Genomic DNA, 14977 nt, shown 5'->3' with positions numbered 1-14977 from the left:
CGTTCTTCATTCGGTCCGGGGAGCTGAATGTCACAGCGTTTCATAATCACTCGGGATTGTATAAAACTAAATACACCGAGGTGTCGTGTTGTGTAAAAGCATAGTATAATCCAGACAGATGACTTACAAAAGGACGTTCGAGACAAGAATGTCTTGAACAATCTTGAAATGCCTTGCTTCCTTACTTTAATCTTTTTTCTAGTATTTTTGGCATGCGGCTTTATAGTATTCATACATTTTGGTGTATTAAGTATAGAATCACTGCATCAGTATAAAATAGTATATGCAATGTGACATGTTTTATATGCATAACACATACGGTATTATATAACTTATTATATAATAATCATACATTTCATATTAGGCTAAATGTTATAAAACAGCAACGTTTATGGAAACATATATACGTTTATGGAAATATATATATATATATATATATATATATATATATATATATATTTCTTATATAATTTAAAATATTACTTATATTGATAATAATATTATATTATTTATTATGATTTAAAATAATTGTTTATGATATATATAATTATTATATATAATTTGTTATGTGTGTGTATATATATATACAGTACAGACCAAAAGTTTGGAAACATTACTATTTTTAATGTTTTTGAAAGAAGTTTCTTCTGCTCATCAAGCCTGCATTTATTTGATCAAAAAAACAGAAAAAACTGTAATATTGTGAAATATTATTACAATTTAAAATAATTGTTTTGAAATGCATTATACTTTAAATTATCATTTATTTCTGCGATGCAAAGCTGAATTTTTAGGATCATTATCACATGATCCTTTAGAAATCATTCTAATATGATGATTCATTATCAAAGTTGGAAACAGTTCTGCTGCTTAATATTTTTTCATAAAGTGATACTTTTTTAGGACACTTTGATGAATAAAAAGTAAAAAAAAAAAAAAAAAAAAGAAGCTATGTTTTTAAAATATAAATATTTTGTAATAACATTATACACTACTGGTCAGTAATTTGGGGTCAGTAATATTTTTTTCTTTCTTTTTTTATTATAAAATCAATACTTTTATTCAGCAAGGATGTGTTAAATTGATAAAAAGTGATAGTAAAGAAAATATATTATTAGAAAATATATTATTAGAATATATATTATTAGAATTTTTATTTTTTATTTTGAATAAATGCAGTTCTTTTTAACCTTTTATTCATCAAATATATTAGACAGCAGAACTGTTTCCAACACTCATAATAAATCAGAATATTAGAATGATTTCTAAATGATCATGTGATAGACTGGATGTTACATGTGACACTGAAGACTGGAGTAATGATGCTGAAAATTCAGCTTTGCATCACAGGAATAAATTATTTTTTTAAAGTATATTCAAATAGAAAACAATTATTTTAAATTGTAATAATATTTCACAATATTACAGTTTTTTCGGTATTTTTGATCAAATAAATGCAGGCTTGATGAGCAGAAGAAACTTCTTTCAAAAACATTAAAAATAGTAATGTTTCCAAACTTTTGGTCTGTACTGTATATATATATATATATATATATATATATATATATATATATATATATATATATATATATATATATATATATATATATATATATATAATGTAGTAATATTTTTTTAAGTATTTTAAAATATTTACTGATATACATATACTTATATTTCTTATATAATTTAAAATATTACTTATATTGATAATAATATTATTATATTTTTTCTTATAATTTAAAATAATTGTTAATGATATATAATAGGCTATATGTAAAATATTTAGTTAAATTAAATTATTGATCATGATTTCTTGTACGTTATATAATTTATTATATAATTAGAAGCAGTTTATAGCATGTTATAAAACAGAAAAGGTCAAGAAAAGGTTGCGTAAATACCCCAGTTCCATCTAGATGACTTTGACTTTTTACATGATCATAATTATTATTATTATTATTGCAATATAATATTATTTTGTCAATTATAATGTAATAACGTGCTTTCATTAATTATCACACTGTTTACAAAGCACATATGCATCTTAGCACACATCTATAATTTTTTTATTATTTTGAATATTAAATATTAAAATATTTGTATATCATTTAAAAATAAAGTATCGGACATATAGTAAATCTAATATTTTAATGCATTAAAATTATTTAAATATAATAATATATTTAAATTGCATGCTATTCAGGTTGCACAACTTATTCTATAATCAGGAAGCATTTTATAGCATGTTACAAAATGGCATGTTATAAAAGGTTTCTTATTGTGTAAGACCCAGGAATAATCCAACTTAAAAACTTCTGACTTGTAAATGACAAAAAAAGAAAAAGAAAGGAAAAAAAGTTGTATCTGATAGAGATACAGGACAACTACATACAGGCACACACACACACACACACACACACAAACACACAAATGCAATAAGCGAATAAATAAACTGTTACGAAACCCGTTTATTATGTCAATCGTCTGACTTGAACTTCACTGCAGCACAGCGCTTCTTCACCGTGATGCGTCATGACGCACGACGCAGCGGAATATGACGTCGATTACAGTCGACGGCGCTGCTCTTTATTGTTTTTATTAGCCGTCCATACCGTCCAAAGATGGATCAAATATGTACTAGAAAATGACTAACGCAGCTCTTTATAATATTATGGACTGGTCAATGATTTAGCGGAGAGTTTCGGCGACTCTGATTTCAGCAAAAATGAACAAAGGTTGGCTGGAGTTAGAAAGTGACCCGGGTGAGTCTCTAAATAAACATGTATGCATAGTACTATTCATTAGTAATTATTTATTATTCATAACATATGCTGTATCTTTATTTGAACTGAATGCACATGAGAAGTCAAGGCACTCATTTGAACCTCTAGTTTGTCTCATAATGTGACACTTTATCTGATATAAACCCGTTAAATTTAGTTATAATACTGTGTGTTTTCTTTCAGGGTTGTTCACACTCTTGGTGGAGGACTTTGGTGAGTTGATCTGTTTTGGACATTCATGCTTTTAAGGTGTAAGTTACGATCTAAAAATGAGGGATGGAGTTTGAATGTGATGGAGAAAGAAAAGCATTTGATGAGAATATAGTTTTATATTGCATTTAGACGCTTTGGATAAAAGCATCTGCCAAATGATTCAATGTGATGTATATTGCTTCGGTTTGGACTCAGGTGTGAAGGGCGTTCAGGTGGAGGAGATCTACGATCTTCAGAGCAAATGTCAAAGGTGGATTAATAACACTTTCACTTTTTGCCATTTCTAAGCCTGCTTATTAACCTGTTAACTGCCACTGGGTCCCTTGGTGGGCCCCCTACATTTACATCACTATATTACAATTAAATCCTAATTTAATAATGACAAACTATTTATCGTTTGAAAGGTCTAAGACTCCTAAATAGATATTTTACCAATCTTTTTTGTTAAAAATTATGTAGGAAAAGTAATAAATTAATTTATGGCAAGAGTGCACCTCAAAAACCTACATCATAACAGGAGTTCTGACCTTTGTCAAAAAAAGTTCTTCTTTGTTTAGAAATCAACAGAAATTATTTATCACTTGAAAACATAAAATCTTCATCATTTTGAAACCCATTTTAAAATCAAACCTTGCATTACCATGAAAATGGTACATTAAAATCATGTTACAAAATGTTTTCAGTTATGAATTATAAAAATCTAGGTTTGGATCATGCACTTTCAAGTCGATGTTCAAAAAATGTGAGTGACAGTTAACAGGTTTAATATTATAAACTAATATGAATTTGTTAACTTTTGTTGTCGTTTTAAGCCTGTATGTTTATATTTATAAAGTATTTTTAATTTTGTATTAATATTAATAATTTAAATATTATTAAATTTTTTATTTATATATATATATATATATATATATATATATATATATATATATATATATATATATATGTGTAAATGTTTAAAATGTATAATATTTTTTTGATCACACTTTACCTTTTTACCATTTTAAGCTGTATATTTCTATTTATAAAATAATATTAATAATACACATAAATCTATCTGTCTGTCTGTCTATAATATTTAATTTTCTTCATCTCAGTCCTGTATATGGGTTCATTTTCCTCTTCAAGTGGATCGAGGAGCGAAGATCTCGACGTAAAGTCTCCACGCTGGTGGATGAAACCTCTGTCATCGATGACGAGATTGTTAATGACATGTTTTTTGCTCACCAGGTGAGTCACAGTTGATGTAGTTCCTTCATTTGAAAAAGAACTGATGATATTTGCATTGCAGCGTAAATCTGCAGTTATTATCCACCTTGTCTATAGTCTGTTTGTCGATTGTTGTGTGCAGCTGATACCGAACTCCTGTGCCACTCACGCTCTTCTGAGTGTGCTTCTGAACTGCAGCGGCGTGGAGCTGGGAATGACTCTGAGCCGTATGAAGACTTTCACCAAAGGCTTCAGTCCTGAGGTCAGTTATACAAATTAAAACGAAGAGATCATTTTTGGACACTTAAAGAGACAGTTCACCCAAAAATGAAAATTCTGTTATTATTACTCACCCTTAAGTTGTATAACCTACTTTCTGTTGAACATACAAAAAGATATTGGTAACCAAATTGTTTACAGTAGCCATTGATTCTATAGTGGCTACTATATGGCTGTTTGGTTACCAACATTTAGTTACTTTTATCACTTTAAGTCATGTTTAAGAACGTCTGAATGTCAATAAAGTAGCATAGCACACTTATGTCTTCTCCATGCCAGTTTTGAATCGTGTTTCTGTATTTTTTGACTTTGTCAGAGTAAAGGTTACGCCATTGGAAATGCTCCTGAGCTAGCAAAAGCTCACAATAGCCATGCCAGGTAGAGTCAAGCTTTAATATCACTCTTTTTTCCCCCACTAATATAGAATGAATTAATAATCTTCATTGTGGTCTAAATTAGCTGTTTTATAGTTACTGTTTTTTGTCTTGTTTACATGTAGACCAGAGCCGCGGCACCTGCCTGAGAAACAGAATGGCATCAGCGCTGTGCGGACGATGGAGGCGTTTCACTTTGTGAGTTACGTGCCAATCAAAGACCGGCTGTTTGAGCTGGACGGGCTGAAGGCGTTTCCCATCGACCACGGTGAGAACTTAAACTCACAAGGGACTGTTTTACTGACAAGATTAGATCACAAGAATCTGTCTGTCTCCCTCAGGGCCATGGGGTGAGGATGAAGAGTGGACGGATAAAGCCAGACGGGTCATAATGGAGCGAATAGGACTGGCCACTGCTGGGTAAGAGCGAGACTGATCAATATTCTTATTTCTGGCCAAGAGGATTTGAGGGAAATGATATATAGATGAAATTGAAATAAACATGCATGCAACATCAATAATTTTGGCATATATTATAATGCACTTTCTAGATTAATGTTATCTGATTTGCTTTCTCTCTCTTCAGAGAGCCATACCATGACATCCGGTTCAATCTCATGGCGGTGGTTCCAGATCGCAGGATAAAATACGAGTACAAACTAGACATCCTGAAACAGAACAGGCAGATCGTTCTGGAAGGACTCCAGCAAGTCAGGGAGAAAAAAGTGAGGAAAAGCTTTTTTTGTTTGAATAAAATCCAGATTTTGGAGTATTAAACATGTGAAAAATTTCTAAACATCAATTGTCAATGCTCCTGTGCACCAATGTACATGCTACAGGTAATTCGCGTGGCCCAACAAGATTCAAGCCAAGATCGAAAGCAACAAGACTCCTCCTCTTCAGAAGACACGCCCCCCGCTGTGAAAAAGGAGGAGGGGAAAGATACACAGATACCTTTGTGTACAGAGCAGGGCACACCCACAGGTACCCTATTTGAAATAAACCTAATTTTTTTGTTTTATATGTATTTAAATGAAATGACAATCTTTTGATTAAGGCCTGTTATTGCCAAGAATGACACGTGTGGAGAAATAAGTCAATAGGACAATTTTTGCCTCAAAGTCCGTGCGAATAGGTCTTTTTAGTCATGTAAAAATATAGTTTAAACGTTATTCAGTAATGTAGGGATTCAAGAAAGAGCCTAAAACATGTCTCATGATACTTTAGAAACTCAGGAAGGTGCTGCTGCTTTACCAAGTCCCGCTGGAAAAGTCAGACCCATGGCTAAACCTGCCACCTTACCAACAGGAGGCGCTCCGCCACCAGCCCCTCTACATGTTCCCAGCCCCAACCCCATCGTCCAGCGTCTGCCTGCCTTCCTGGACAACCACAACTACGCCAAGTCCCCCATGCAGGTAAGATCGGTTACATTTCATGATATCTGGAATAGTTAGTATGGTATGTGCTTTCATTGCGTAAGCTTGTTGATTGGCAGGAACAGGAGGATCTTGCTGCGGGTGTGGGTCACTCACGCCTACCTGGCCCCCCTCAGCCCCCTTATTCTGATGACGAGGATGACTATGACGATGAAGAGGAGGAGTGTAGCACTTCAGGTGCCACGAGCAGGTATAAAACTAAGAAAGTTGAATTTCCACATTAAATTCTTACATATTTAATGCGTTCTTGCAGTGGTAACAAACCTCCGGTACTCAAGAGGGCGATAGAGTCCCTTCAAATGTCTGTATTGATAAACTGAAAGCTAAATATAAACATAGTGACTACTTAAATACCTTTACCTAACTTGCTTGGCAACATTTTTACCATGACTGTAGTAAGTAGTAGAAAATTACAGTAGAAGAAGAAAAATTGCACAAAAGCCAATGACATATTTGCATTCATGTAGTTACATAGAGCACTCATTGGTTGTCTGTGTGGTCGGCAGGGTCCGAAGAAAGATTGGTTTACGTACACGTACCATGGGCCGCAGTGGAGTGGGTGCGGTTACGGCTATGGAGGGTCACCTAGCACTCAGCGTTTTAGCTGAGAAACTCAAGAAGGAAGTCCAAAGGAAGGACTCCATTGCAACAGCGGGATCCACAGCTCTGAATGTACGTACCGAGGGTCGCACTGGTGGGATCAGCATCACCTCAGCCTGCCAGCCATCACCCACTCCCAGTAACGAAAGCACGGATACGGCCTCGGAAATCGGCAGCGCGTTCAACTCACCACTGCGCTCACCCGCGCGATCGCAAGCAGCTACACGTCCCTCCAGCCCTGTGGTGCCCCACTTGAGTCGTGTTTTGTTTGGAGAAGACGAGGGGCTGCTGAGGTTAGACGCCCGACACAATCGAGCCGTCCGGGACTTGGGGGCGCTAGTGAGCTCCACAAAACTGCGACTGCAAGAGGACGGCGTCATGTACGCCTTGCCACCTACAGGTACTTGTTCACAAAACAATGAGATTTTATCAGCTGAAATTTCTTTCGCAGAAGACTTTTTTTTTTTTTAATGCACACTGGTTTGGGTAACCTCAATCTCATTTCACAGAAATGTTAGAAGGGATAAAGAAAGCAGACGGTGTGGAAAAGAAAGAAAAAGAAGAGGCGACTGGTAAAGGACGAGAAGAGGAGGTGAAGGAAGGACCATCAGTGGAGATGAAAGAGGAAGACGTCAAAGAATCAGTGGACGTCAAACCCGAAAAGGAGAACCTGCCGTCCACCAATGCTGAAACCGGTACCAAACCTCCTGGAGAAAAATATACTCCAAAAGTAAGACAGTAGCTATTTGTTTTCTTTCTACATCACTCTGTTTCTTATTAGCAACGTTTGTGATGCAACTTTCCTTGAACTTGAGGGTTTCTGTCACACAGGAGTTGCTGGCCTTGCTTAAGTGCGTGGAAGCAGACATTGCCACCTATGAATTGTGTTTGAAAGAAGAAGTGGAGAAAAGGAAAAAGTATAAGGTAAGGTTTCCTGTGAACAAGAAAATGATTTCAAAAGACTTTCCAGAATGATTTTCTGATGACTTTTCTCCTTTTCAGATCGATGACCAAAGGAGGACTCATAACTACGATGAATTCATCTGCACCTTCATATCAATGCTGGCACAAGAAGGTAAAAAAATATTCTTTCTTCCCTGGAGTGCGAAATAAGATGTTTTCGAGAATCTTCATGTATTGCAAAAAAGGCAGCATTAAAATTCTGCTAAATGCCTCCTTTTGTGTTCCACGAAAGAAAGAACGTCTTATGGACTGCAACAACATGAAAGTAAATAAGGAAGCTATTCCTTTAGTCCAGAGGTTCCCAACCATGTTCCTGGACCCTTCCAACACTACACATGATCTTCTTAATCAAACACACTTGATTCAGGTCATCAGCTCAGTAGACACTCGGGTGTCAGATTAAGGAGACATTGTGCAGTGTTTAGTGGGCTTTAGGAACATGGTTGGGAACCTCTGCTTAAATCTAATGTCCTTTCTGTGTTTTGTAGGTATGTTAGCGAGTCTGGTGGAGCAGAACATCTCTGTGCGTCGCAGACAGGGCGTAAGCATTGGCCGACTCCACAAACAACGCAAACCTGACCGGCGGAAACGTTCACGACCGTACAAAGCCAAGCGACAATAAATGCTAATCACCAACACAATCTTTCTGAAGCATTGTCCAGAGACATTTCAAAAGATGAACAACGACACCAAACACCTCATTGACATTGTTAGATATAGATAAAAATATGGTATTGTTTCACATAATAAACCCATATAAAAGTACATTACCACTTCCAAAGCAAAGTGGTGATTCTCAAAAGATGTTTAGAGATACTGAACCATTTTTCATGTTGCCATAAGGAATCATTACTTCATGTACTGTATCAGGCTTAATCATTAAACCAACAATCACTGGAGCGCCAATTTGGGAAAATGACTGAGTATCTTGACTGAGTGTAAGGACTGGACTGATTCAGACTCTTAAGTTACAAAGATTCGAGAAATCCTAAATATCTAGTCAAGGTGCTACCAAAGATAACAGTGCTCCAGATTCACTCAAACATTGCTGGGTATATATCTGTTGTTAACCAATCACCAATAGAGAGATATGCTTTTCGAAGTTGACCGCCGTTTTGGATCCAAGATCGGTACGGTCACTGTCATGTTTTAAGACTGTAAACTCGGTTGGTTTGTGAATGTGTATTGGTTCATTTCAAACAAATCATTGCTGCAAGAGTTAAATAACAAATGTTCTTCTTTAAAGTTTACTTGTTCTTCAGAATTTTCTGGAAGATTGTTTTTGTTGGTAAGGAATAGGCCAGTGGGTTTGTCTCAAAGATGTTCTGTTTGTTTGTACATATGTATTTGTGTATTATCTGATGTCCACACATGACTGTCAGGTCTAGACATTGAAATAAATGTTTTGAATTACTCTGGTGATCTTGAGTTTGTAGGACGAGTCTTCAGACTCTTCATACGTGTAGTGAACAGTGAAAAAACATGTTCCTCTTATCACGCCCCATTGAAGGTGAAGAGCAGCGCTATGTTATGTTTCCCTATTGTTATTGAGACGTTCAAATTGTTTATGGTGTTTAAACTGTAATGTGACCAGTAATACTTCAAACAAGTAAAGATGTTAGATCCTTGAACGAAGTGTTCATTTCAATCGAATCTTATTAATGAATCGTTGAACCGATTCACAAAAAAATTGGCACATGTTAAACTCATGAGTGAGTATAAGTATTATTGAAGTAATATTTTAGTGTTGTTTAATGTAAATGCAAATTATATTCTTTGAAAGAACCGAGTCAGGTTTTTTTTATGTTAACATGCAGTATTTTTTTTCTACCATTTTGATGTTTTTGTAATGAAAATGCTAATATATTGTGTGCAAGACTTTTCTTGTTTTTCTCGTTAATAAATTACTGAAAAAAAAATACTGAATGGCTGCTTATACAACCAATAACTGACTATACAGAAATGTTTTAATATTGGCACAATCAAAACAATTATTAGTCTGATTTAAATTAAAGGGTGTTTCTAGATTGTCTCTGAAACATTTAACATAAACAGTAGCGATGCTTTACTCCGAACTTCAAAACAAGTGATTCATAACATACAAAGGTTAAAAATAATAATAATAATAATAATTTTAAAATGGCTCACATTTCCTCTGTTTTATTTGTTTAGGCTTTGAGATTTAAGGCATGTACCTCTGTAGTTTGTGTGTGATGAGAACTGCTGCTCAGATCCCCAAAATAAAATAAAAAGATTGACCATTGAAGAACAAAGTGACTGTCTTTGGTAAGGAATTACTTTCTTGTTTCTTAATATAAATCAGAGCTAAGTGTTTTAGATTTATCCCTCACCAGCTGGGTGTTTATTTTGATCATTTTGCAATATATTTTGTATTTTATAACCAGATTGTTAGAATCATTCACTACCAATCTGTTTAGATTATAGACACTAACTACTAATGCAAAATACATTTCAAACACCATTAAAAAAATTATATGTGAAAAATAAATTCCATATATAACTTTTGAATTAATCTTATTTATTAGAAAATGTTTGTATAAATGGTTAATTTTCGGTACAAGCAAGTAGATTTAAACATAATAGAGCGCCATCAAAAGTTTTGGACAGAGCTGCCATTATTTTGTGAGACTGAGAGAACAGGAACCCTAGAGGAAAGACCATCTCGCAATTATTTTACCTCTACAGTCCCAAGATGACAAATGATTACGTGTAGTGAACATGTCGAATACAATCACAGCTAAATCTTAAGCTCAAGTCAATGGCTAAAACTGATTGCATCTCCATTTGTAACATATTATTGAATTTATTATTTAATATCTGTCCAAAAGCAAATATTCTCCTCAAAGTAACACTGTTTATATTGCCGTCTGCGCCTTTAATCTAGGGATTGGATTGGTCATCATTTTGTTCATCATCTGCTGGGTCTGTCCATGCTGCTGTCTCTATAAGAGGTTCAGAAATACTAGACGTAAGTGTCAATGTTTATATGTCAAAACTGCCTCAAAGTTGTTTTTAGAACCTCATCCCAACCAATATATTTCAGCTATACTCCTAGAATCCATGTTTTTATTATTATACGCTAGAGGGCGCTAGTACAAATCTTCTACACAGAATTTCCAAAAAAACACAAGTGAAGAAGAAAAAAAGTAACAACACTAACACGTGTAATCTAACATGTTCGTCTGTAACATGAAACAGCATCAAAACTGTAATGTTGTGGAATAAAATGTGACCAATGAAGATGTAATAATTACATTCAAGCTTTGGGGTGTTGATCGACTCCATCCATGTTTTGATTATCATTCTGAATCCTATTCATAGTCTTTTTTTCAGCTTTTTGTTCAAAATGTTATTTCTTTATTTTTTATGAAACTTACTCACATTGAAGTGTTTAAAAAAAGAAAGCATGAAGCATGAAAGCATGTTTACAAGCAGGTAACCTGTTCTTTGGATGTTTTGTATGTTCAGATATTCATATAACTATATACAAATTAAAACCTAAATAGGAAAAGGGTAGTAAACTTAAAGTATGATGTAAAGTTAACTTAAAAAAAACCTTATATTAGTATACTTGCAGTATAAAACTACTAAACTAGTAGTTTACTGAGACTAACAAGTGTACAAAGTATTTAATTAGTAAACTATCAGTAAACCTAAGTTCACTTTTAATATGATTGCAGTACAAACTACAGACATAGAGGTAAACTAGTTGTGTACTCAAAGTGTGCTACTGTTATACTTAAAGTACACTTAAAATATATACTTTTATATACTAGAAAGTGGGCCAATTTAGTCCCAAAGAGTATTGAAACAGTACACTTACAGTACACTTTGAGCCGAGATGGTAAATCATCAAAATGATTGCTGTTTTTGGTTTTCCAGTATAGGTCCAGGGCATCTTGTTCCCATCCATGTCAGTCCATGTACCCTCTACAGTCATCGTTGCCCACAGACTATACCTCACCTCAAACCATGGAGGGTTATTGGGTTATCTACAGTGGACACTATCCTACAATGGCGTTGAGAATACAATTATTGTTGTTCATTAGTACTGCTATATTTATGCTTTCTTATTCACCACTGTTGTTTATACTTGAATTTGTTTCTTTCTCCCTATTTTAACCAATGATATATCCATTGTCTAGTTATTTTGGATCCTAGATTGGTACAAATATTTTGCATTGGAAATTTGTTAAATTGGTAATGTATCTATCGATTAATTTCATGCCAATCAAACTAAGCAAGAGTCAAGGTGACTATCAGAGTTCAGAAGAAATTGTTTTGCATCTAGTTTATTTAATCTCTCACAATTTTCTTGAAGATTTTGTTGGAGACCCGTAGGTTTTGTTTTAGACATGTTCTGTTAAAACAATATGCTTCACATGTTACATTGGTGGGTTTTGGTTTAGATTGCTTGTGTTACAACAGCAAGAAAAACATGGTTTTTAATTGGTTCTGCAGTTCTCCGGAAATACACAATCAGCTCAAAACATGAGGGGGAAGAGCTGCTATGCCTACAGCAGGACTGTTCTTCTGCTCTTTACTGCAGTTTTATTTGTGCTGACCGTAGGTAAGTGTTGTGTAATTGTTTGTTTATTCAAATTGGTGAGCACTTAATAAGAAAAAATCTGTAGAAAAAAACAGGACATTATCTGTTTAACTATAAAACAATAATGCAATTCGTAATTCAAATTACAGCTAAGACACCCGTAAAGAACCCATACAAATTTTTTTTCATATTACACATCATGCCCTATTTTACGGACTTTTCTTAAAGTGTTTCTTAACTGTGAATACAGTATAGATGTCAGACGTTTCAGGTTTTATTTTCAAAGTATTACAACTAGGGATGCAAAGGGGTGTAAAATTTCTGGTAAATTTCTAGAAACTTTCCAAAAATCCATGGAATATTGTGAAAAACGTTTCTGGAATATTTCAGAAATTTACTGGAAATGTTCCACCTTTTTGCAACCCCACTTGTGAGCGTATAATAGCCATTTTCATTACTAAAACCTTAAATATTGCTAGCCAATTATTTAGAAATTATAAAGACATGACGCATGAGTATTATTATTACTTATAAACTTTAACATCTAGACTACACTAAAAATGTTAGCTAAGCTCAAGTCCTGGACAAATATCTTTGTTTTGAGTCGGATCTTTTTAATGGTTTAATCTAACTGTCTAACAAAAAAGGTCTGAATGATTTGTTCATCATTTTGACTCGAGATCTGACTCATAATGATCAACCTTATTGAACAGAGAGCTATCTTGATGACAGAGTCAAAAATTGTAGTTAATTTTAGTAGATTATTTGTAAGAACCGTTGGACGGAGGTCTGAACGGTTTTCTCTTTTTTTTTAATACAAAAAATAACCAAGGACGCAGAAAAGTTAAGGAAAATTGATAATGAGCCTCACTAGCTGTAACTTATTATGTAATTATGATAAGTTTTTATTTATTTATCAGAATAATACATTTTATTCTGATGAACCAACTGGGTGGAAATTGTTCCAGTGTTTGTTATTCAAAGACTGAATTGGTTGTTTGAAAGATGTAACACTCAATTTTTAATGTTTCTAATGTTTATTTTCCCTAATCTGTCCAAAATCAAAACCTTCAAATAATTAAGTCATTCCCTCCATCAAATGGAAACCATTATTATTGTGACCATAGTGGTTTTCAGCATGGTCTTTGTTGTGTTCATCTCCTGCTGCCGGAGTAAAAACATGAGAAATAGTAAGTGTCAGTATTTGTGAACAAAGAGCTACATGTGGGTTTTCTTCATACTAAATACTGTCTTTTGATTCATCTTTTGTAGTAAATATGGTGCGAAGAATTACAGGTATGATTGCACGATACCATTCACAGGAGAGTCAGTACTCACCTTACCAGACTAATAACCTTCACCCAGTTTATGGATTGCAACCCATTCCGATTGGACCTACGCCGGGACAACAATATGCCCCAGGACCAGCATCCACATATCTGGAGGCTAGTAAGATCTGCAAACATCTACCTGTTTCAAAAAGAATAAAGCCTAGCACATTCTACAAGACCAAATGTTGTTGAACTTTTATTGTTTTAAGTCTGTGACAAGAAGTTCATGTTGCAACAAAATTGCCATACTGGTCCTTAAAGGGATACTCCATCCCAAAATGTAAATTTTGTCATTAATCACTTACACCCATGTCATTCCAAATCTGTAAAGGCTCTGTTCTTCTTCGGAACACAGTTTAAGATATTTTGGATGAAAAACTGGAGGCTTGAGACTGTCCCATACACTGCCAAGTAAATAACAGTGTCAAGGTCCATAAAAGGTATGAAAGTTGTCTTCAGAATACTCCATCTGCTATCAAACGTGCAATCTGGTTTATATAAAGCAACAGAACCACTTTTTGTATGTGAAGAAAACAAAAATAATGACTTCATTCAATAATTCTTTTGTCAACGGTCTCCTCTGTGTCTCTCCATATCACCATATGCTGCGTATGCTCTTCTGTATCATCCGCGCCATAACGATGCCCTGTTTCTATGTGTATTTAACTTTGATTTGAAATAAAACAACGCATCCTTGTGGCACGGATGATACAGAAGAGCACACACCATACGGTGATATGGAGCTTTTACGGGTTTGGAATGACATGGGGGTAAGTGACTAATGACATAATTTATTTTGGGGGGGGGGGGGGGGGGGGGAGTATCCCTTTAATATACATAAAGGGATAAGTCAAGTCAAGTCTGCTTTATTGTCAATTCTTCCACATGTAAAGTGCATACATATAGAGAATTGAAATTGTGTTACTGTCAGACCCAAGGTGCATACAGATAACACTAACACTAACATTAAATACAGATAATAAAATAATTAAATATAAAGTACAACTATACATATACTATATATATACAAATAGGTCATGTAAAAAAGAAAGAAAAGTAAAGCAGCACAAGGCTCATGGCAGATAGATTGCAAACCAGTGAAGTAAACAGTGCAGATATAATTATTGTAGTGCAAAAGAGCTTATATAGTCTGAATAATGTGTTAAGGCTGAGGTACAGCATTCAGTGGTGCATGGGTCAGAAGAGGGAAGGGGGG

The 14977-nt window shown here is 34.4% G+C and overlaps 1 protein-coding gene across 3 annotated transcripts; it reads left to right on the top strand.

Moving 5' to 3' along the window:
• Window positions 1-2550: 2550 nt before the first annotated feature.
• On the top strand, window positions 2551-8935 carry bap1 (BRCA1 associated protein-1 (ubiquitin carboxy-terminal hydrolase)). 3 transcript variants are annotated; one of them, XM_059543291.1, is made up of 17 exons: window positions 2551-2765; window positions 2970-2999; window positions 3195-3249; window positions 4097-4229; window positions 4351-4470; window positions 4804-4865; window positions 4987-5129; window positions 5203-5281; window positions 5448-5586; window positions 5701-5845; window positions 6170-6276; window positions 6357-6487; window positions 6804-7297; window positions 7407-7627; window positions 7729-7821; window positions 7900-7972; window positions 8349-8935. In XM_059543291.1, exons 1-17 carry the CDS (start codon window positions 2729-2731, stop codon window positions 8480-8482), a joined length of 2196 nt encoding a protein of 731 aa, XP_059399274.1. In that variant the 5' UTR covers window positions 2551-2728; the 3' UTR covers window positions 8483-8935. The 3 variants fall into 3 exon arrangements, with proteins under 3 accessions (XP_059399274.1, XP_059399272.1, XP_059399273.1); XM_059543289.1 differs by having other exon boundaries at window positions 6089-6276; XM_059543290.1 differs by having other exon boundaries at window positions 2970-3037; window positions 6089-6276.
• Window positions 8936-14977: the final 6042 nt, after the last annotated feature.

Source organism: Carassius carassius, chromosome 48 (genome assembly GCF_963082965.1).
Source record: "Carassius carassius chromosome 48, fCarCar2.1, whole genome shotgun sequence".
Lineage (NCBI taxonomy): Eukaryota > Metazoa > Chordata > Actinopteri > Cypriniformes > Cyprinidae > Carassius > Carassius carassius.
Note: the sequence above shows the minus strand (reverse complement) of the source record. Positions and strands in the feature narration are given on the sequence as shown.

Excerpts from the sequence above, each read along its gene's own strand:
- bap1 (XM_059543289.1), top strand. The coding sequence starts at position 2,729 with ATGAACAAAGGTTGGCTGGAGTTAGAAAGTGACCCGG. Across the intron at positions 2,766-2,969 it reads GGAGTTAGAAAGTGACCCGG|GGTTGTTCACACTCTTGGTG; the intron begins GTGAGTCTCTAA and ends GTTTTCTTTCAG. Across the intron at positions 7,628-7,728 it reads GAGAAAAATATACTCCAAAA|GAGTTGCTGGCCTTGCTTAA; the intron begins GTAAGACAGTAG and ends TCTGTCACACAG.